The following is a 25,496-nucleotide window of genomic DNA, read 5'->3' on the forward strand; positions in this document are numbered from 1 at the left end:
TATTATTTTTTTTTTTTTTTGAAAACATTATTCTAGAGGAAGGCTTTAGAAGGCCTTTACGGAACGCACATTTTCTCACTTTCTCACTCTTTGACGATTAAACTTTTATTTTTTTTATTACCGTAAATATGTATTGTAATATCGAAAATTCACAGTATTTTAATACACGGAATCTCACGCTTCGTCTTAGACTCGCTAGCGCCAAAAATATATGTGTTCTTTCGTTAATATATAGATTTATATATAATATATATTTATATATAATATAATATTTATGCGTGTCTCCTTAATCTAATTTTAAAGTCATTTTGTATATAATAGTTATACAGATAAATATATATACATATACAAATATATGTATATATATAATTTATATTGCATATATGTATATTTATATGTATACGCGTATTTTTAATATAATAATTATATCATTATCATTATTGTATATAATTACTCATGAGATTACATCCGTAGATAAAGGTATGCATACGTATATGTACGTTTTCCAATCTCCTTCGTTCATTCAGAAAAAATTTTCTTCCTTCTTTTTTTTTGAACCGCGAATTATAATATATATTTCTATATATTTATTGCATGTCAAAAAAAAATTTAATTCTTTTCATTTATCTTTAAATTAGAAAATCAGGAATTGTATCCATTTTGAAAAAATATTTCCCTTAAAAATTATTATTGTAAAAAGTTTCTTTAAAGAAAAAAATTGAAGGATATTTTTCTGTTTTTCTTTTCATTTTCTTTCGGTAACAAAATATTTTAAAAACTTTTTCCTGGCTTATCTATTTTAAAAAGGATGGTATAAAAATTTTTTTTTTGATAGGATCAAGTTTTTGTTTTTGTTTTTAGAAAAGTGCCAGTCAGACAGATTTGAATTTTGATTAATTTTTTTTTTTTTTATTGACTGTCTATTATGTTTGATACTAATGGCCTCATTTTGTAGTCTCGAATTTTTGTTTTTTTCTTAAAAATTAAATTTTCAGTGGTCAAAGAGTTTTTTTTCTTTCATTGACAAGCGTTTAGTTTTTTTTTTCGAAAATAGTAATTGAATTATTATTGTATGAAAAAGAAAATTAAATTAAATGTATTTTTTTTGTTTGTTTACAATTAATATTCAATTGCTTTTTCCTTTGAGAAATGCAAGTTTTGAGAATGCGATCTTTTGTACGTATTTCGTGCGACCAGCAGTTTCGAAAGACAAATTTTGCTTTCAAAAAAATTCTTTTTTGAACCAAAATTTAGTCAAAAAAAGAATGAATTTTGAATCTGCTGGGTCGAGGTCCCGTTCGTAAAAAGCGATTCAGCTTTTCAATTATTATGGTAATTTTTTATTACTTTTTTAAACACAGCTTTTTTTGTTTTGTCTTCTAGGACTTTTCTTTTTTTAGAATCTTAGTCTAGATACAACGTAATAAGAATTATTTTGAGTAAAAACGCACAATTTATGCGTCGAATTTTTAAGTACCTATAATATGACTTGAACACTTGTACTTGAATATAATTTCTTTTTAAATTACTATTTTCACTTTTACTCTCACAGAAGTTCATTATCCTTATAAACCTCATGGAAATTCGCACGTATTTTAATTACTATATTAATATAATGGTGAATAAAATTCCAAGAGACGATTATTAAGGATACAATAAATTTAGGATGGACGAGGTTCTCTAATAGTCACTTTTCAAAATCTGCTTTATACTTTCCCTTTTTTTTCATCACAAAAAAAAGAGCTTTCCCCACTTTCTTCATTTAAAAAAAACTTTTTGCACAAAAAAAAATTCTTTCGAAAAAATTGAAATTTTAACAAATAAAATTTTTTCCCCTATAAAATACAGAAACATTAACAAATTACTCATCAACATTATTAAAGTATATTTTTTTTAGACTTTTTTCTTGAAAGTCACAAGTCCTTCGCAAATATTTTTATCGAAGGATTATTTCACAGAAAACGATTATAGTCAAATCACTTTCGTCACTTTCGGCAAATATTTAATTATCGTCATAATCAGTCACGACAGATTAAAACACGAGTCGTAATAATAATAATAATAAAAATTCATTATTATTATCAATAATAATTATAGTAATAATAATGATGATAATCGAAATTTCTTTTTTTTTTACTCTCTTAAACTCTAATGCAAACTGGCACAAGTCAAGTTCGGGGGGTATGATTATTTTACAGCATTCTGGAATTGTACAATTTTGAAATTTTTTTTATTGATTTATTTTAATATAATAATATTTATATAATAATATAATTAATAATAGCAATAATAATAATAATAATATAATAATAATAATAATAGTAATAATAATATATAATAATAATAATAATAATTAATAATGAAATAGGTATCATTATACTACTTAGGTACAGCTGCTTGATACTCTTTTTCCTTAAAAAGGACAAAAAAAAATTAAAATAAAACAGAAAAACACTTTTAAAGGCCGCCGTCGCGCGCGGTCGAATCCACGCAGGATAATTCTCTCTTTTTTTCCATTAAAAAACCTCGCTCAAAAATATTAATTATCAAAAAACAAAAAATATTTTTTTAAAAAAAGAAGAGCGACAAGCGAAAATCCCGCTCAGAAAATTCGCTTTGTCAAAAATTGATTTTCAACCCTCTCGTAGATACGACTACAAGCGGAAATGTACAATTAATATAATAATAATAATGAAAACGCCCCATTTTACAAAAAAACCATAATAATCACGATACAATGGGGCTACAAATAATTTTAATATAATAAAAAAAAAACAAAAAAAAAATATATATATATATATATTTAGACACAATAAACTGGTATCAAGATTCGAGAATGCACTTTATAATTTCACTTTTTTTGTTGCCCTTTAAACGCTTTTTTTCATCACTCATACAGAACAATAATAATCGCAGTGCAACGTTTTTTTTTCTTTTTAGGTATACTTTACTTCGTCTTGCGACCGTTTATTTATTTTTTTTCATATGCAATCGGTATATTTTCCTTTTTGAGTCTCAGTCCTTTGGATCTTAAAAACAAAAATTTTGTTTAACATTCTTTTTTCTTTGTATCTTTTAAAATCGAATGGACGTGCCTCTACAAGTTTTATTGTTTTGCTTTTATCGTTCGAAAATTGTTTTTTTCGCAAACAAGACACACACGCAATGAGGTGTCTCTCTCTCCCCCAATTATTTTTTTTTTTGTTTTTTTTGTTTTATTATATTATTTATCCTAAAAAAATCTGACTTTAAAGTTCTACAATAAAAAATAACGTGCTTCCTTATAACACTAAAGTACCTGTATGCATGTACGTGAGTGTGTGTTTTCTTTCGCGTGTAAATGCATGTTGTGTATTTTCTTTTTCTATTTCATCCAAATTATTATTTTCCTTTTCTTTTCATGATTTTTTTTTTTTTCATTTTTTCCACTGTTTTTTGTTTTTGTTTTTAATAATATGCTGCTTCACATTTACAATTAATACGCGAATGCGCGCTGAATTTTTAATTTCTGGTATTATTTTTTACATCTAAATTTTATTTTTTGCGCCCCGCTCTCAAAATCTGTCCCTGGTAATGATTGTTTTAATCGCGCTTTAGCATTTCGATTGAATTCAATTGAACTTTAGCGAATAATTTCAATTCTGAACATTTAGGCACAGTGAATTCAATTTTTGAAATTTATTTTCTTTCAAATTCTGAATTTCAATTCAAAGTCTTTAAAATTTGATTGTTTCTTTAGAAGTTATTTTAATTTGATTTTTAATTTCAATTCCATTGTGAACGTTCGAATTGAAATTTTTCAAGACTTGAAAAAATTCAATTTAAAATTTTGTTAACTTATTCGATTTCAAATTTTAATTCAATTTCTTCCAAATTTGAAATCTTTGAATTTCAATTAAGAACCTTTTTAAGTTTTTTTAGGATATTATTTAAATTTAATTTTTTATTTTAATTCATTTGTGAACGTTTGAATTGAAATCTTCCAAAACTTTAAAAAAGTCAATTCAATTTTGAAAATTGTTTTATTGGAAATTTTTATTCGAATTCTTTCAAATTTTCAATTTTTTGAATTCCAATTAAAAATAATTTAAATTGAATTGTCTTTTTAGTGTCTCTATTTAATTTTTAATTTCAATTCAATAGCGAACTTTTGAATTAAAAGTTTTCAATACTTGAAAAAAGTCAATTCCATTTAAATATTTTTTAATTTATTCGATTTAAAATTTTAATTCAATTTCTTTTCAATTTTAAATCTTTGAATTTCAATTCAAAATCTTTATTAATTTTTTTTTTCTTAGAATTTTATTTGAATTTAATTTTTTATTTTAATTTAATCGTAAACGATTGATTTCTCGACACTTGAAAAAATTTATTAATTTGATTTTTTTCTATTTTTCAATTTTATTTCCAAGTATTTCAATTGAATTGAATTTTTTCAGATTTTAAATTTTTGATTGTGAATTACAAATTTTTAAATTGAATTGTTTTTTAGAATGTAATCTTAATTTAATTTTCCAATCCAATTTTATTCTGATCGTTCGAATTGAAAGTTTCCAAGACTTGAAATAATGGGAAAAATTGAAATAAATTGAAAAAATAAAATACAATTGAAAAAAATGAAAAAAAAATGAAATAAAGTGGAAAAAAATTGAAAATAAAAATGTTTAAAAGTTCAAAAAATAAATGTTTAAGAAATAAAATAATTAAAATATTCAAATTGAATTGTATTCATAATCATTTTTTCAGTAAAATTGAAATCCATTCGACATTCAATTGAAGTGCTTGAACAATTATTTGTTTTCATTCTTTTTAAAACTTAAATCAGTAACAGATTTTTCGATGCTTGGCGAGAAGAGATTTTTTACAAGTTCCTATTTTTTTCTTTTACATTCGTTTTTACGTAATATGCATCCATATTTCATTTAATACGACTATGATAAGTATATTAAGGCCTTGCGTTGAGGTTTTTGGAGTGTGTATCTAATACCTCGTTGGCGATTTTCAACTGTTCCCAGTAGAGATCGTCGAGCAGGGTTTTCTTTCCAGATAAAATTATTTAAAAATTTTTTCGGGATTTAAAATCGCAAAAAAAAATGATTAAAACAATTTTTTTCCCATATTTTGAGAAGAATTCGAGAGAAATTATTTTAAACACTTTTTTTTCTTACTTTCAGTTCAAACAGTTGAAAAATCACTAAAAACGGAATTTTTTTTCTACTAATTTTCGCTCGGTCGACAAGAAGAGGCTCATGAATAAAATTAAGCCGAGCAGAGGAGAGCGTTTAAAATTAATTAATAATACGATAATAATAAATATAGTAATAATATTAATATTAATAAAAATAATATAATAATAATAATAGTAATAATTAATAATAATAATAATAATAACTAAGCAATCACGACTAGTCACCTCATTTCTCGACTTGCTAGAGAGCGAACTTCGAGTCGATGATTTCTTTTCTTTACAATTTAAAAAATGTTTTTTTCATTTAATTTTTTTCGGAGAGGATTTTGTCGATATGAGGATAACAGCAGTCGAGTAACGAGAATAATTTTTTACATATAAATATATATTCATATATATGTATATATAATTATCGAAAAAAATATTAATAAAAGAAGGAACATTATCAGTTTGTACGGACATCAGACTAAACGAAAACTTCTTGTCTTCCGAGCACGAGGAGAAATTTTTCCAAAAAAAAAATATTTTTACATTCTCATTTTTCAAAACTAAGTAAATTTTTCCTACAAATATATTTTTTTATTTATTGAAACCGTCCCTGCCCAGAAGGCTCTATTTTCTTCTCTTAAAATCTAACTAATTCTATGATTGCACGAAACAAGGTAGAAAGGATTCTCTGAGACATTAAAATTAATTTCAAGCCTTTGTTTTTTTTAATTATTCCACTTGAAATCCTTTTTTTCCCCATTAAAAAAAAAGAGAAAGTATCGAATAAAACAGAAAAGCAAGACTAAAAATTGATCTTTGGTGGATGGAATCCTTTCAATGGCACTAGGGTGCAGATTTTTTTTTACGGATTACAAGCTAGAATAAATTATAGTTTGGTTTTTTTTTCATTTTTAAACAGCGTGAATTAATTTTACTGATTCAGAGTTCCATGTGTATTTTTTTCCTGTCCTAAGAATGTTTTTTTTTTCTAATAAGAATTTTTTCACTTTCCTAATAATATTAGCAATAAGGATTTTTTTTTCACTTTCCTAATAATATTAGCAAAAAAAAGAATTAGATGAGTTTTACAGGAATAAATTAGTGTATGTTTATGTGTGTGTGTGCTGGATATTTTTTTTTTTGAGAAAGAAAAGACACAGGGTGGCCAGCCTTAAGACACTGTGCGTAATTTAAAGAAGCCTACTTTTTTTTAATCTTCACCCCCCGCCCACCCCCTTTTCCCTTCCCATTCGGTTGTTTTCTCTAAACGAGCCTTACTAATATACGTAAATAAAATAAATACTTTCATAAACATTCGTTTAAGTATAGAATTCCCATTTTTTCCATTCCCACACCTTTCATTGACTTGGATAATAATTGTTAATATCAGTTCTATGGCTTAAAACAGTCTTAAATTTATATATGTATGTATAAGGTCCACTAGGTCCACATGAGCATTCGCGCGTATCGATAAAAGGAAAATGGAAAAAAAAAATTTTTTTTTCTTTTTTTGACAGTCATGCGTCGAGAGCTCAGGTCCAATTTTACAAATGACTGGTCACACGGAAGAATCGGTATATTTGTTTTTTGAAAAAAGTCGCTAATGACGGCGATCACTATAGAATCTCTCTTCTTTTCTTCTTCTTCTTCTTCTCTCTCTCTCTCTCGTCTTTTAGTTTCGTCATTAATTAGTCAAGGAAGTATTTCCCTGTGAGGTTCTGCGGTTTTTTTTTCAGAGTTAAAATCTAAACATCCATCAGTCTTTCGATGTCTTTGACTGTGCTATACAGTTCATTAGAATTCAATTTGTTTCTTTTTTTTTTTTTTTTTTGATCAATTTGATTATGTGCCACATGCCTCAAAGAAGGTGTTTTGAAAAAAGTGCCGCTCATAAAAATGAGAAATTTTTGTTTAAGAAAAAGCTCCTGAGCAATTTTTTTTTATGATTCTCCGGATCGCCGTTGAATACGATGTTTTTTTTTCTCATTTTCTACCAAAAAAAATCAAATTTCGACCAACTCATGAGATGATACTTTTCAAGCATACACATCTAAAAACAAAAAAAAGAAAGAAAATATCAAAAAATTTTTTCAGAAACAGTAAATATATGTAGTGCGAAACAAAATATTATTATGGAATGTCGAAAAAACATTATTTTGGTCGAAATTTTTGGCATTCACACGCAATTTCAATATTCATTTTTTTTTTAACGAAAAATAGGTAAAAAGTCGAGTTAACAGTTGAAAATCGCAAGCGTCTCCTTACCCCGGGAACAATAGCGCGCCCCATGAGAAACTGATTGTAGTTTTTCTTTTTCTAACCCTCTTACTAATTTTTCTCTGGTATCATGAGGAAATCGCGCTTATTTTTCTTACCGATACATCTTAAATTTACTTTTTTTTTCTCGCATATATATTATGTTTCACTATTTTATCAACTAATTTTTTTTTTTTTTTTTTTTTTTTTGTTATCTTTTTGAGAAAAAAATGTATCGAATTTTCCCTTTTTTTCTCATCTAAATATGTGTCTAAGTCTGTGTGTGAGTGTAAATTGTGTATTTGTATCGTGTATACAAGGGGGATCCACTGTTACTTTATAAACCATCGATGACAATTAATTAATTAATGAGAATAAGAATAATTATTATAGATCTATTACTTATTTATACGTTCATAAACTAATTAGTCTAAGCCATTAAAAATCTAGTTAACTACGAGAGAGAAATAGCCTAGTGCTCACAACACAGTTTTACACATAATATAGAGACCCTAATCAGTATTTTTTTTACCTTACGGTGCTGTACTTGGTTTTTTTTTTATCATCATCATCATCATCATCGTTAATACTCGCTTTTTTATGTAATTGGCATATTAATAATATACTCACGATAATAATATTAATAGTAGCAATAATAATAGTAATAATAATATATTCATATATCGTATTATCGATTAAATATACTTTTTATATTATCGTTATTTGTGTATACATATATATAATATATTTTCATTCGCTTTTTTTCAATCTATATTATCGTACATTTTTTTTTTTTTTGCTTTTTTATTTTTTTTCTTGAAATGTATTAGTGTATAGTTTTTTTTACATACGAAGAGGGATGTTGGCGCTTCACAGATTCGTTTCAGAGTGGAAAGAACAACAGTGTTATTCCCCTCTTTTTTTTATTTTAAATATAATTCTTATTATTTAAATAATAATTATGCCTCAACTATTGAGACAAATTGAGTCGAATTCTAAATATATTCCGTAACTAAGATCTCTCGCTCTCTCTCTCTCATACCTTGTCACAGCTCTAAAATTGAACGCGTGCCCGAATATCGCGTTCGATATTTCGGGGATGATTTTTTTTTTGTTTTTTTTTATTTTTTCTTTACGTTTACGTCTTAGAAAGAGATTATTATTATTATTAAACTAGAAATGAAAGGAAGAAAATTAAAAGAAAAATGCGCACCTTTCCCAAGGATCGTCCAATTATGTGGACTTTGAATCACACTTTGATATTTGACACGAAAATTTCTCGATTATTTTAATAACACCGTCAAGTAGAGTGGTCGAATTTACACACGAGAAAATATTTTTAAATAAATAAATGACATTTTTTCTAAATCGAGCGCTTTCCAAATTTTTTTTTGGGAATATAGTTTGGAAAAAAATTTGGAAAAAGTTCTCTCTAAAATTCCAGGCTATTTTTCTTTTTCCTTTTAACATTTTTTTTTTTAAAGCCCTCGAGTATTCGTCAATGATTCAATTCTCTCGTGGCGTATTATTTATTTTTCACTCACTCGCGCGGAATTTCTAAAATCACGGGCGTGCTGACAGAGATAGGGTTGAGGGTTGAGGAGGGAAGCAGGGTTTTTTTTCTTGATTAACCTTCTGAAAAGAGAAGGTCATAAGTGAAGGGGCTCCATATAAGGTCACTTGACGAATAATCTAAAAATCTGTTTTTTTTTTTTTTGCTTTTTTCTGTTTTTTTTCTCTTATCGATAGTACTTATTTTTTTTTAAATATAATTCACGCACAAGCCTTGTGCACGCAGGTGCATGAATTTTTAAATATTTTTACTTAAGGACTAGATTCAGGCAGGCTCTTTGAAAAATTTTCTATTTATTTCCAAATAGTCTCGAAAAATTAGTTAAAAATCTTTAGATTTTTTCTGTAAAAAATAATATTCATCAATATTTTATAAATTCGATAATAATAACTGTTTGAAATTACATTTTGATACAATTAAACAAATTACATTTTAACTTTACTGAAAAATTACATTTTGACATAATGGAAAATTTACATTTTAATCTTATTAAATAATTGCATTTTGCCACAAAAAATAAACTTTGGTAAAAAATTACATTTTGCTAAAAAAATTACACTTTGGTTTAAAAATTACACTTTACAGTTCGTACAAAATTATATTTTGCTGTTAGTAAAAAAATTATATTTTAGTTATTAAAAACTTACATTTTAGTTATTAAAAACTTACATTTTAGTCATTAAAAACTTACAGTTTGACTTTATTAAAAAAATAATTTATCCAATCAAATTATTTAAACAGGAATTATTATTGAATTATACAATGTTAAGAATTAAAAAATTTTTTTTCACTTTTTGAAAAGTGGAAAAATTAAAGAAATGTAAATTTCTAAAAATACATTTCAATATATTTATACAGATCGGAGATTTTTTTTTTTTTTTGAGAATATTTGCAAATAAATGAACAATTTTCAACAACATGCAAAGTGATTAGAGGACAGGAGTCGCGTGAACTGATTAAAAACCACACGATCGCGACCCGAACACTACACGAAGGGATAATTTCTCATTTTTGAAAAAACCAACTTTGCTGGATGATTTAATAATTACAGTTAATAATTACAATTTATAATTTATAATATTAAATAAAAGATCTTAATTTCTTTTCTTCTATCTAGTAATATCGATTTCTTCATTTCTTCGGAATACTTACAAATAATTTTTTTCATTCTATTTTTTAAATACTGGCCGACAATCACAAAATTCGTTTAATCAATTTAAAAAACATTCGCTACAATTTAACAATTTTGTATTGTACATTTCGTACAGATAAATTGTAACAAAAAGAAATATTAAAATTTGGAACAAAAAACTTAATCATTTAAAATTTAGAAATAATAAGAATTAATTTTTAATCCAGCAAAAAGTAGTTTTAACGAGAAATTCTTTTTTTTATAAAGAAAAAATATTTTCAACCATTCACTAGATATTATATTTTTTTTTTACTTTTTGAGAATATTTATACCCTGTAAAATCTAAACTTTCGATAATTGTACTTTAAATAATATGTACTTTATAAATTTATTTAAAAAAAAAGAAAAAAAAATGTAAAAATGAGATCCAAAGGATAAAGAATAGAAATTCATTTTATGGCAGCTAAAAATCGAGTATAGAAATTGAAAGAAAAAGACTAGCCCAAAACAATGCTACGATTGGCATTTAGAAAAAAGTCAAAATAAAATTGCATACAAATTTTCGAAAAAAAATTTGAGATTACGTATTGTGTATATATATATATGTATAATATTGAGACCCTTCGGAATGAGCGAGTTTCGATAACGGAGCACCAAAGTGCGATAAGTTTGAAGACGATACACACGCACTCACTTAATTTTTTACTTTTATCTTTTTCGTTTATATACGTTTTTTTGTTTAATATACTGAAAGCAAAAAAGGCCACGCTCCACTCGTACACTTGCTTTGATTTACAAAATTACAAACTATGATTATTACTTAGGCACTGAAACATGGAATTTCCCTTTTTCTCTCTATCTTTATTTCATTATCTCATCATCACCTCTTTCCTTCTGTCTATCTCTCTCTCTCTCTTTTAATTTTTTCCCTCCTCTTTTTTTTAACTAATTATTGAAATAATACAAAATTTATTTTTTGCATACTCTTTATTTTCCGAATTATATTTAGTTATTAAATAATCATTATTAAAATAATTAAAAATAACATTAAAAGAAATTAGCAGAAAATAATATTTAAAACAGTATGAAAAAATATTTACTAATTGAAGAAAAAATCATATTGAATTCAATTAGTTGTCAATTTACTAATTATTTAATTTATTAATTACTTTATTTATTATTTTCTTTTTTTTATTATTTTATAATTTAATAACAGATTTAAAAAATTAATGACAAAATTCAAAATCGTCCTGACAAGCGGAAAGCTTTTTAGAGTAACTGCTCTTTTGGAAGAGACTTTTTAGAGAAAAATGAATAATATTTTTATGAGAACTCTCTTCAGCGGAAGATGAATCGGTGACTAAAAAATTGACAAGAAAAGTATACGACTCAATAAAATCGTCTGAGAAATTCAATGTGTAAAGTGGAAGAATACTCGAAAATAGTGGAAAACACGAAAATTGGAATTAGATTTTGTGTGGTTTATATAATTCAAAAAGAAAGAGCTTCACACTAGCTTTCCGTTTTTTTTTTACAAAATTAGCCCGTAATATTTTCTTATCAATTAATTGAATTATTTAATTAAATTAATTGAATTCTTTAATTATATTAATTTGAATTCTAATTAAATTAATTAAATTTCAATAGAATTTAATTAATTGAATATCAATTGAATTCCAATTTAAATTAAATTAATTGATTTTCAATTTTATTTAATTGAATTTAATCAATTTAATTAATTTATTTATTTGATTAAAAACAATTAATTAAATTTTTCAATTTAATCAACTAAAATAAAAATTTTAATTAATCAAAAATGAATAAAAGAAAATCAACAGTATTTAATTTCCAATACTGAGAAAGAAAAAAAAAAGAGAGAGAAATATTGCAAATTGCAAAAGGAGAGGAAGAGAGCGAGAGAAATAAATAAAGAAAAGGAGAGAAAAATTTAAGTGATTTAACATACAATTGTTTAGCAATATTTATATAATATATAATATATATATCCTAGGCAAAATACATTTACATGTATAGAATATTAGAGAGAAGAAATCGAAACAACAATCGCAAAATGCGTGCGAAATACAGATGATTTTTCGTAGTTTCTTTTTTTTTAGTTTCATATTCATTCGATTAAAAATTAATTAATTATAACACGATTGGCAACACAATTTAAGCGTATGGTGGGAACAGCTTGAGTACCTAAAAAATTAGTTCCCCCTCTCGTCTTTTAAATATTTATCAGTTTTTTTTTTTTTTTTTTTTTTTTTTTTTTTTTTTTTTTTACTTTCGCGCAAAAATTCTAATGGAAGATTTCTTACGATTTTTCTTTTTATTTTTTTTAATGATGAGTTTAGAATTTACAATCGAGTAGTAGATTTGAATAAATTTTTTTCTATTCAAAGACCAAGAAACTACTTGAATGTTAATTCTACGCTCACATAAATACAAATTACTGTACACTCACATATTATTATTATTATTAATCACGCGAGTGTTTAAAAATTACAATTACGATAATTAATTCTTTTTGTTTAAATTTAATTATACAATAATAAAAAAAAAGAAAGCGTCATTTCTACTGGCCGAGGTCGAGATGTGTTTCCTCTGCCATTAATAATGCTTCACAGCCTCGAGAGACCCAATTTGGCTTGGCGGGCGATTGAACCTCGTGTATTTGATTAAAAAGAAAAATTATTCTTTCCCATAAAGTACACTCTTGGTTATTTGAAAATATTATTCCAGAGCAAAATAATAAATTCTCAGGAATGTAGTTATAAAGAAAGAGATAAGGGGGTGGGTAAAACACTTGGTTCTCTCGCCTCGCCTTTATTTGTCATTGGTCAAAAAATTATTTTTTAGAACTTTATTTTACGAATTACGATAGGAAGAACAGCGGCCAGGTATAATTAATTTTTTTATTCGTTTTAATGCCCCAGAAAGACGTTTTTAATGAATAACGATTTTCCGAAGTACAGTAGCTCACTAGATTGTACGATTTGGAACAGCGACACTCGCGACTTTTTTTTCGTCTTTCACAAAAATCAACTTGAAAATTTTCATTTCTTGTTTTTCATTTTTTGGTAAATATATTTCCCAATTTTGACTTTTGTAAATTTCTCAGCCTTTTATTCAGTTTTAACAATTTTTTTTAAAGATGCCTTTTAATTCTAGTTTTTTAATTCTTTTTTTTCTTGATAATTTTACATTTCTATTTTATTATTAAATACCTTATTTTCGAAATTCGTATTTTTATATATACTTTTTTCACAATTGTCTTCGATTTTTTTTTTAATGTATGTACTTGGCAATTCTGATCTAATTCAGATCCATATTCTTTGATTTTTCTTTTGGAAATTTTTCAAGCTGTCACCGGATATTTTAGTTTTTTTTTTCTTTTAATTTTTTCCTCGCGGTAACTGATTATACACAGTGTGCCGCTCTCGCGAATATTCATTCCCTAAAGCTTTACCGTGTACTTTGATTATTATTATTATTATTATTAAAATGAGATTTATAAGTATAGAGCCTATAAAATAATTAACATACTTCGTTTTACACAATTAGCCCTTAAACTAATTATTATTTATCTTGAATGATAAAAGAATAATTATCATACCAAGAACGAATTGTACGCTCTTTTTGTTAAAGATTGCGATTTTAAAATCGACGCTTTTGGGTGCGTTTCTTTTTTTCTTCTTTAATAATTCGTGTGAATTTTTCTCAATTAAAAACTAAAGCTAAGTCTCAGCCCTCCCCTCGTCTCTGTCAACCACTCTTTCACTTATTTTTTACTTTCTAACATTTTCACACCCCTCATTTGTATCTCGAAAAAATGTATTTTCCTTTTACCTCTACTGTGTGCTTAAGTGCGTTTATATTTTGTGTTTCTACAAAAAAAGTCTTTTTTCTTAATTAATAAACAAAGAAGGAAATATATATTATCATCGAACTAGCTATCTCACGAAATGATTTCTTCTTTCCACAGTGTTTTTTTTCTGCTTTTTTCGAAATAAAATTTCGAATTTTTTCAATTACATAAAATTCATTAACCTGAAAAATTGGACTAGATTCAAAAAATAATCTTAGAAAAAAGAAATTTTAGTCTGTTGGATTTTTCTTTTAGTTTAAATTATCATCACGATTTATGTATTTTTTTATCAAAGGAAAAATTGGTTCTTGAGAAAAAAAAGAGAAAATTTCTTTTATTAATTTAAAAAAATAAAAAAAAAATTTGTATGAAAACTGTGGAGATGAAATTTACCAGAATTTAGTCCTTATGACCATTTTCCCTGCGCGGTTTTTTTTTTAATAACGTACTTTCTCGCTGGGTTAGAATATTATCTAAAAATATGTTCGATATTGATATTTTTCTTTTATTGTTGATCCCTCGTAGGAGTTTTTTTCCTCCATTTTTTCTTCATTTTTTTTTTTTGGCTTCGAATGAGCAGTGATAAGATTTCGCTATTTCCCTCCCATCTAATTGTTAACTTTTTTTCTGTACTCGATTTAATTAAATTTATTATTTACTGCGACAGATATATATATATTTATTATTAATATATAATATTTGAAAGAAAATCCTACGTAAGAAGTAAAATTTTCTAAAGAAGAAATTGCTTTTTTTCAAAGTATAATGCCTATAGATCGAAACTTAAGCTTAGCGACTTGAATTTAAGTATATAGTGGGTAATATAAATAGCAAGGACTATTTTATTGCACGTGGCGAACCCGAAAAATGAAGATTTTCGGTTCTCGCCCCCTTTTTATTTTTTTTTTTTGTTTTTGTTTTCTAATTCCCACCATTTCGTAACTATGAAAAAGCTCCTTTACTGAATATCGCTTTCTACGTTTTTCTCTCTCCTTTTCTCCGATTTATTTTGTAGAAAAAATGCTGAGGTAGTTCGCTAAAAAGACATTTATATGCTTTCTTTTTCTTTTCGTTGAATCGCGTCTTAATTTTTTTATTTTTTGACAAACATGAAACATTTTGATTGAAGTTGAAAAAGAAATCGATTTTTCGACTTATCTCTTTGAATGTCAGGTACAGAGACCGATATTTTTCCACTCTCTTTGACACTTTTTTTTTTTTTCTTTGACACAATGGATGCACTTTTAATATCTTTGATAAGTAAAGATAAATTTGAGATCACAGGTTAAGAGTTGCAAGTTTCTTCTTATTTTTTCCCCCCAATCGAAAATGTTTCAAGTTTGATAAAAATTCTTCAAAAAAATTCCCTCCGATTTTTGTCGCTTTCGCCAGAAATACGTAATAATATAGACAATTCGATTTAGCAAATAAATTTTTTTCTACATTCAATTTTCTAAATTTCAAAAAAGCACGTTTTTAATGATTTGCAATAAAAAACAATTTTTAAAAATTTTTAAATTCTTTTTTTTCATGAAAAAAAGGCAAAGAGAGTAAAAAATACAAAAACAGCAAGAATTAAAAAAACGTCATTAAGAAAGCGTTTAACAAAAGGCGATCAGACAAAATTAATTAATAATTTATCAAAAATTAATTAAAACGAAAAAAATTGAAGAGAAGAAAAAAAATTGTTATTGACGAATCAATTAGATTTTTTTCCGATTTTCATCCGCATTTGTCCCTATTGATACTTTTATAATACTGAAACACTTAGGCCTCGAACGCAGATTCCTGGGTTTCGATCTCTATCACAAAAAAAATCAGGCCTCTAAAAGGAACTGATTCCTTTTTCCCCCCGCTAGCAAATGACTCGATTTTCTATGTAAAAAAAAACAACAATATAAAAAAAAGGAGCGAAATCGTAGCGCGATTCCATCAAGGAGCGTTTTTTTCTTTCGGAGGCGAAAACGAATCGGGTCACAACTTTTTAAAAAGCTTTTTTTTCTACCCTCATTCTCTCACTCTCTCTGATTAATTATTATTATTTTTTTTAATGCCGACTGAATTTCAGCCTGGAATGAACACTCATTCAAAAACCTACGACTTAGAAAGGAAAAGCAAGTTATGAAGAAAAATTTGTCAAGTGTTTTTTTTTTTGTGAATGTGTGTATAATTTTTTTTTCTGTCTAATTTGTGTTGAGCGTGAAAAAGACAATTAATAAAAAGTGCGAAAACCTATTTCGAGAAATAAACGTTTCGATAAAATATACATAATATGAATATTATTATTAAAATTATTATTATTAATATTATTATTATTATTATCGTGGATGTGTACGCGTATCAGTGTATACATATATATTTTTTATTTTATTTATCTTTTTATATATATGTTATGTATATAATATATTTTTCACTTATCCGTTATATATCCCGAATTAATTATATATATTTATTTTATATATATCATATCGCTTACTACAAATAAATACCCTTATATGTTACTTATTAGTTTTTTTTATTATTTTACTCTTTATCAACTAGGATTCACGTATATTCTTGATTTTCTCCTTTTTTTTAATAAAATTTATTTCGTTAGTCACACCTACGTAATACTAAATTTGAACTAAAATCAATCCGCCGTCGATGAATGTGTTATCTTTTTTTTTATTTTCATTTTTTGTTTTAAAGTTCACCATCGTTGGTTTTTGGTTATCATCTCGATGCGCCTCAATTTGGAAGAACTATTTCCCCCCCCCCTTGCTCCCCTGAATACAATTTTATTCGCGCGAGAGATCGATTTAATACTTGAGTTATATTTTTTTTTGTCTTCGTTTAGAAAGCGTCTTTTCTCGCGTTTCCTTTTTTTAATTTTTTTTTTTACTTAGCAAAGCACATTAATAATTTAACACGTATAATATGTAAATAAAAACAAAGAGAGGAAAAACGACCAGAAAAAATTAAGGTACCGTACAAAGCACACACATATAAATAACAACGGTAGTTGAAAATATCGCAATGAAATATAGAATTAGGATAATATACGTATTATTTAGAAGTAACAGTCGCAGTATGTAACAATAATGGTAAGTAGTAGTAATAGTTTATTATTGATAGCAAATAATTAAATAATTTTTTTTTTTTGTTGACTAATATTGACAGTATTATTTTAACCAATAACATAAAAAAAACAAATTGATTTCCTTTAGTCCTTTCTTCAAATTTATAAATAAACATTGTTATTGGTCAAGATTTGAGGCATTTAAATATTGAAAGAAAAAAGACTTTATACACAGAACACATAGATTGAGATCGAAGCCCAAAAGGCTTCTTTTTTGCAGAAAAAAAAATTTTTTTTTCCGTCAAAAAAAAAAAGAAGTCTCATTTGACCACAAATGCGTTTATTTATTCTTTTTTTTTTCATTTCAATCACAATCGCGAGATTTAAAAAATAAAATAACAATCATAAATAACACCTTATAATTCAAGTCGTTGGTTTCGTTCAATAATCAATTTGAGTATTATTAACAACACAGTAATTTATACATTATATAAATAATAACAAATTACATTAATTGTTATACCTTATTTATTATCGACAATAATTATGGACACAAAAGAAACGCATCTGTGGAAGAATTTTTGTTTTTGAGACTCTTTTAAAAAAATTAATTTTCCGAAATTTTTTTTCTTCAAACAAAAAGAAAAAAAAATTTTCTATTCGTTTTATCGAAAAATCAATTTCTATCATTTTAACAAAGTCACTTTTACTTCTACCAATCACATTGTTTTATATATATATGTATATATATTTATATATAAATATCTATGACTAAAAACTTAAAATGATTATTATTATTATTATTTACGAAAAAATATAGTTTCGACTTCGCGAGAAAAATTCGAATATTAAGAAAGAAAGGAAAAGGCGACACATCTTATCTATAAATATACATTTTTTTTATTCTTTATAGATTAAAAGATGAATTTTTCTCATCACAAAAAAACCCGTTTAAACGCCTAAAATTATGCGTCGATTAATTATATACGTTTAATTTTAGCTCGTGTTATTTGGTCGTATTTTGAGCAGTGTCGTTTATTTAAAAAACGACCAAAAAATTTGTAAGAGATTTGGAGAAGGGGGGGAGAGAGTGAGGGGGAGGGTGTTTTTTTTGGTAGAGAACTTTTGCAAAGAGAGTGTTTTTCTTGACGTAGAAAAAAAAGTGACGTATACGAAAAAAAGAAATAAAATTTGCACATTAAAAAAAAAACAATCTCCAGTAAATGGCACACAAATTATGCGTTATTTTGAAAAGAAAAGAAGAAGGAAAAAATGGCGTGACCAGAAAAAAAGGCAGTTTCTTTCGGTGATTTACTGGAGTTTTTTTTCATTTCCTTTTTCCAATTCGAAAGTCGCAATAGAAGAAAAGTAATGCGACAATATTAAGATGACGAAAAACCAAGCGAATGTTTATATAAAACAACACATTAAACGAACACGTGCACGAAATTTGTGCTGGCGGATTTTTTTTTTTTTTTTAATAATAAAATACTAAACGGAAAACACTTACTGACTAACATGGCATGTGAAATCAGATCCTAAAGACTAATAAACGGTTAACAGTCTGCAAAAAAAACTAGTATGCTGCTCTAAATCGGAAAGTGAGATTTGATAATAAATCTGGGAGGGAAAAGTAAAATTTACAGAAAAAGACGCACTTCCTCGAAATTTTTAGTTTTTCAAGTATCCAACTCTTTTCTATGTTTCATGCCGCGAAATGTAGTATTTTTGTAAGTGTGTGAGTGAATGTGTGTATGTGTGGTGTTTAAATAGTCCCTTAAAAATTACAAGACAAACGCCAACTATTTTATAATCTTAGAACAACGTCTCTCGTCAGACAAGACACGAGAATATCACATTGTAGGTGTGTTTTTTTTCAAACCTTAATCCTTAAATTAATTTTTAAACCCTAAGATTACCGCCCTCGCCTCCGAAACCCCTAAACCCTTAAGTGTAGTGCACGAAACGCGGGTATTTTTTTTTTCCTTTTTCATTTAAACGCTATTTTTTTTTAAATTACAATATTGTATACGTATGCATATAGATTACGGTCGTACCCTCGACATTATATATTAACCGTCACTTTGTTCATTTCTTCGTTAAAAACCGATGCATCCCAAATTCCCCCTATTTCCTTTTGGTCTTTAATAGAAAAAGAAGCGATCGAACCTAGCTTTGATATTCGAAGAGTTTTCGAAAAATAGGAGAGTGAAATGTGTTTTGCTTTCTTGCTTTTTTTTAATATTTTGTTTTTTGACAATTCGTTATCTCTTTTTAAAAAATTTACGCTTAATGGAAAACTGGATTTCACTGGTGGTATATACCAAAAAATTCATACCACAATTCCCTACTTGCTTTAATTCGTAATTTTTTTTTGTTTTATCTAAAAATGTTATTTTCCATTTTGTGACACGTTTGTTTATTTTCTTTTTCTTATTCAATTTTTTCTCTAGAAGCTGTTTACATTGGAGATGAGCATCACAAGTTCTCATTATGCACAAATATTATTAGAAATATTAAAATTTACAACTTTCGAATATTTCCCTTTCTCTTAATATTGATACTGAATATTAAATTATAATATTAAAATATCATTTTTCAATATTCGAAGTGTAAATTTTTTTTGAGATCTTGTATGATATGATTGATTCCAATGTAACATCAACGTGTATGGTATTCTTTTTGTGCAAATGTTCCACGTAAAAATAAAAAAACCAACTTTTCTTCTCTGGCATTAAAAAATTGATCGATTGTTTTTTTTCTAACAAAGAAACAAAAAAAAAAAAACTCAACAAAATACTGTCATAAAATACAATTATAAAATATTTTCAAAAACAAAATACTTTTTTCCTCTAAAGTGTAGTCTAAAAAAAATTTACAAAATATAAATAATATATACAAAAGTAGACAAAATTATTGTAAAAAAAATCAGAGAAGTGGTGTGTAATTTTTACGTGGTGGATTTTTTTCTCTCAAGTGTACTTGTGTATTGTTTTTCATTATTACTTTTTTTTGTGTGTAAAATTTTTTTGTGTGTAACATACAGCGCATGCCAAGCTACCCGCATATATATTTCACAACATTCAATAATGAAACAACATTCGCTAAGAGGGTAAAACCTAGAAAATTAATCAAATGATAATAAAACAGATAATAAACTAATAGCTCGTTATAAATATATTAATATTAAAAATCGTATTGTTTCCTCTCCTTAATCGATACTAAAAAGTATAATATTTATCTACGTGAACTTGGAGGAGGTATTGAAGATTAAAAAAAGAAGAAGATAATTATTAAAAAAAAAACTATTTTTCTATCAAAACGAAGCAAAATCAATCAGATCAAACAAATTAGATACAAAACTACACAGTAAATTGAATATTGTAGACAGTAAAATTAATTTTTACAATTTTTCTCCTTTTTTTCACCTTTAATTTACTCTCACAAAATTAAATATTCCTTGTAAAAACAAAAATAACAACAAAATTTACAATTCTAGTAAAATTTATAATTATTCCTTCATTACTGAATTTAAAATTACGAAAGTAAATCAAGTCACCTCCTCCTACCTTTTTTTTTTCTTTTTTCGCTTTTTCTCAACGTCTCTGCCAACCGCTTATTTAATTATTAACTTTTTCTTTAAATTCATTAATTATCAATTGAACGTTGGTAAAAGAGTTAATTCTTGGTAAGAGACTCCCTAAGTGCCTAAATTCAATATTATTATCACAACAAATATCTTCCTACTTGCTCTGAGAAAGGTTAATCATCGTCTTTGATTCGATCAATAAATATATCTCATCCACGAGCGGCCACGCACTCAAATACTTTACTCTCACGTGCTATTATTTTCTTACTTTTTTTTGTTGTTTTTTTCTTTTGTTATCTATCCAGTCGCGTTTTTAATTAGTTGAAAACGCGAAATGTTATTTTTTTTGTTTTACTATTTGAAAGAAACCTTACAACCTTCGCACGACTCGATCAGGCAATTTTTTTTTATATTGACCTTTATCAACATTAAAATATAGTTAAAACACTTACGCGGTACCTTAACACCTACATCTATAAAGAGCCATTAGATTTTTTTTTCAATTTCTAAGAGCTCATTAGTCGTTATACATATAATATGGATTTAATTGTGAATTATCATTCTTGCGACAGGAATAAAGGTTGCTTGTGAAATTCATATCATTTCTATATTATCTTTATAATGATAATAATAATGATAATATTAATTATAATAATAATAATAATAAAAATAATAATAATAATAGTAATAATAATAATAATAATAAAAATAATAATAAAAATAATAATAATTATAATAAAAATAATAATTATAATAATAATGATAATAATATTAATAATGATAATAATAATAATAATCATCATAATAGTAATAATATATATTTATATAATTTATATATATAATATATATTTCAATTAATTATGTATAAAGTACTTAGAAATTAGTACTTTGTGATGCACTCACGAACACATTACCAAGTGTATTTTTCGTTTTTTTATTTTTAAAAATATTTTTTACCCCAAGCAAAAACAAATAAAAAAAAAATAAAAAAAACGTGTGCACTTTTTTTTAAAACACTTAATGCAATTATACAATAATATTCATATTTATATGCACGTAAGAAAATTGTTATATATTTACAAGAACGACGTGTATAGGCGGCGTTGATTATTTTCTACTAAATTGAAAAATTTAATAATTTAATCATTTTTCTTTTTAATCATCAATTAATTCAATTTTAACTCAATTCTTATTTTTTTTTATCAACAAAAAATTAACTTCATTTTCAATGCTACTATTTGTACAGCAGTACAATCTTTTTTCAATATTTGCAAAAAATTTGTTTATTTATTAATTTTTTTTTTGTGTTAAAATGTAAATATTTCCAGGAAAAAATGTTTTTCGTTTCTTTTTTTTTAACTGACTGGACGAAACGAGAAAATTCCTCTCTGATAATTAAAAATAGTTTTTTTTTATTTTGTAAAAATAATTAAAAGGAAAAAAAATTTTTTTTTTAGTAGTTACAAAGTAACATGTGAGAATGAAGAAAATTTTTTCTTTAATCAGTCAATTAGGTGTCTACTGACACTGAGCGAATTAATTAGAAATTGATATTTTTTTTCGAGAATTTATATATATATATAGATATATATTTGTATATATTAATAAAAAATTATAAAATAATGTTCTATTCAATTAAATCGATTTTTGTCCACGTCAAAAATATAAATGAATATATCCCGAAAAATTAATTTTCTTTTTTGTTAATTAATATGTCATTCTAATAATTGGAAATTCTCACGTTGCAACCTTTGATCCCTTTGTTTTTGTTTTTTTTCGTAAAAGTGATCTTCGTAGGAAGGCATAGCGCTAATATTATACCGGCCAGTACTTAATGCCACCACTACTTGACTCAAATTCAAGCGCAACATTATTATTATTACTTTTTTTTCATTTTTCATTTTTTTTCTCTTTTCTCTTAGTTAATATTTGTTATTTTTTATCGTTTCCCCCGCCGCTTAACGCGTTCAATAATATCAATTAAACTCTACATTAATAAATGGTACAGAAATACACTGGACATTGGCACGACAGGTGGCATTTAGATTTAATATAGAATAAAATTTACGTTATTGCGATAACATTTGGTATCGTTGCGTCGTTGTCCGACCGGCTAGATTTAAGTTTTATTAATTATACTTTTCTTTTCACTTTTCTTTGTTTGGTCGTTGATTCGACACACCTGAGCCGGTAGTGACAGCGACGTCAATGCTTGTTTAAGGTTTCTTTCTTTTGATTAGATTGATACAGTCTAAGTTTGATACTCGCTGCAGTCTTCAAACTATCCAGCAAAGAAAAAAAAATTATAATGGAACACTCGTTGACACGATCAGAGACCTTTGGCCTTGGACTCTAAATGGAAACCCCCTTGCACTTCTCTCTCGTTTCTCTCTCTCTCTCAAAAAAAAGAATGTTTTATTCATTATCGTCACACTTTCATTTAGAGCTATATAAAAAATAAAAAAAAAAAAAGAGAAAAAATATCGAGTAGAGCGGTACAGTAGCTTCCATCGAAACAGTAAAGTATATCCACCACTTTATTTCACAATCGGAAAAATGAAATCTAACCATAGTAAGTAGATGAGTGTCGTAAATTAGCCGGTTCTTTGTGACTTGTTTCATTTCCGTTTGTGTAATATTTCGGGGAGGTGAGTGGGGGGCCTTTCTTTCATGTGGTGGATGTACCTTAAATTTAAGTAACTTTGTTTTCTTTTTTGCGTCCCTATAATCGTGTATGTAATTGACGTTTCGAGAAGAAGACTCTTGGACTGTATCGTTCCACGCGTAACGCAATTATTTTTAAAAGAGCGTCGCGAGAAACAGTCGCTATAAATTAAAAAAAAAAAAAAAATTCGCGAATGTTTGAATTACACAAAAGTCGATTACGATCGGTGTAACATTTTCTTTTTTTTGCGAAGAAAATCTTGGCAAAAAAAAACACACAGAAGACAAAGGAAATCGAACAGTGTCTTGGCTATATGATTTTCTGAAAAGGACTCGAATTAGATTTTACGGTCCTTTTCTCCTTCTTTTTGCGTCGCACAAAAAATTGTCTTACATGCTGAGTATTCGGGTCAAGTGTCTTGCACTCTACATCAACTCACCTCCCAGAAGATCTCCGGGCAAGTACGAATTGAGTGAGCTTGGAGTTGCTCGTTGTTGATCGCTGCTGTCAAGTCCAGCGTTGCTCCATAATGAATTGCTCGATGGTGGAGCGCCCCACAATTGACTGGAACTGCCGCCCCAAGTGTCTGGTGGTTGAGCTGTTTTATTCGTTGGTCGAAGACCCCAACCGCTATTGCCTGAAGCGCTTGTCTGCTGTTGACCGCCGTGACTTAACTGCTGCAATAAAGTGTGAACTTCACTGTCACCAGGAGATTCTGCGAATATTGTTGTATTGCCGAGGACACAATTGTTTAATGCACCTTGAGCCTGAAAATATTTTACAATTATTAGTTTTTTTCAACGAAAGTGGAAAGATAATTATTACAAGGATCACAATAATCAGGGTTGTCACGCTTTTGCTCTTTTCAAATTCCCTGACTTTTCCAGGTTAAAAAACGGAATTTTTCCAGGTTTTTAAAACGAAAATTATTCGAAAACATCAATAACTTCATTTTTAAATAAATCTTTAATCATTATTATTTTTTCATATAGAAATTAAGATTTTCAAAAATTTCAAATTCAATAATATAGAAGAATATTAGGTAAAAAAAAGAAGATTATTATAAAACATGAAGATATCGATCATTCCGAGTCGAAGACTCGGAGTGATCGCTTTCTTCATGTTTTACAATAATTAAAACTTGCTACTTTGTTACTGTAACTTCTTCAAAAATTATTTTCATCATTACGATTATCTATTTCTAGAATTTTCAACTAAAATTCTTCTTTAAGTCAATTTTTTAAAAATAATTTTTGAAAAAAATCTTTGTTTACAATTCAATTTTAAGAAATTTCGATTTTTCGGAAATTCTTCAATTAAATAAGTTAGAAAATGAAAACTTTAAATAATTTCTAAAAAATTTCAATTAAACTTTGTCAAAAAATTAATTCTACAGAATTCCTAGTCAAAAGTATGAAAAATTCAAATTTTCAAAGACAGGGTGGCCACAAGATTGACTTTATCAATTTCCCTGACATTTCCCTGACTTTACTGACAAAATATTTTTTTCTCTGACATTTCTCTGACTTTACTGACTTTATTGACGTGTGGCCACCCTGAAAGATTTTAATTTGAAACCTTTTGAAAATTCAATTATTTCTAAAAATCCACGCTATAATGCTTTCAATATTCAATTATAATTTACAATTTTAACTGAAATTAATTTTTAAATCAATATTTATTAGAAAATTCTACGAGAATTCAATTATTCAAATAGAAAAATAAATATTTTATTAAATAATTGAATGTTATAAAATTGAATTTTCATAAAGAATTTTTATCAACAATTTTTTAAATAATTGAAATCTCTTGACAAATTTTAATAACATTTTTAAGAATAATTTCATCTTTAGAGAAATTTGATGAAAATTATATTAAAAATAATTGAAATTCTGCCAAGAATTATATTAAAATTTTTGAAAATAATTGAATTTTGGAGAAAAATTTTATTATTCTAAAGATAATTTAAATTCTGACAAGAATTTTGGTAAATTTTTAAACATAATTGGATTTCTGCGAAGAATTATATTACTTTTGAAGATAATTAAATTCTTGAGACGAATTTTATTAAAATTTCTTTTTAAATAATTGAATTTTCTTGTGAAATTTGAATGAAATAGTAGACATTGAAAATAATTTAATTTTGATACATTTTTGAAATTAATTAAATTTCTAC

General features: G+C 26.2%; 1 protein-coding gene across 7 annotated transcripts in view; it reads right to left on the reverse strand.

Moving 5' to 3' along the window:
- Window positions 1–4,893: 4,893 nt before the first annotated feature.
- Window positions 4,894–25,496, reverse strand: part of LOC122511548 (protein Gawky) — a 94,420-nt gene continuing 73,817 nt past the window's right edge. For all 7 annotated transcript variants that reach the window (XM_043626869.1, XM_043626875.1, XM_043626874.1 and 4 more), the window contains 2 exons: window positions 23,760–24,087; window positions 4,894–7,226 (listed from right to left, as the gene is read on the reverse strand). In XM_043626869.1, the coding sequence (XP_043482804.1) occupies window positions 7,213–7,226; window positions 23,760–24,087 (342 nt within the window). In that variant the 3' untranslated portion in view covers window positions 4,894–7,212. The remainder of the gene's footprint in view (window positions 7,227–23,759; window positions 24,088–25,496) is intronic.

Source organism: Leptopilina heterotoma, unplaced genomic scaffold (assembly GCF_015476425.1).
Source record: "Leptopilina heterotoma isolate Lh14 unplaced genomic scaffold, ASM1547642v1 Lhet_87, whole genome shotgun sequence".
Classification (NCBI taxonomy): Eukaryota; Metazoa; Arthropoda; class Insecta; order Hymenoptera; family Figitidae; genus Leptopilina; species Leptopilina heterotoma.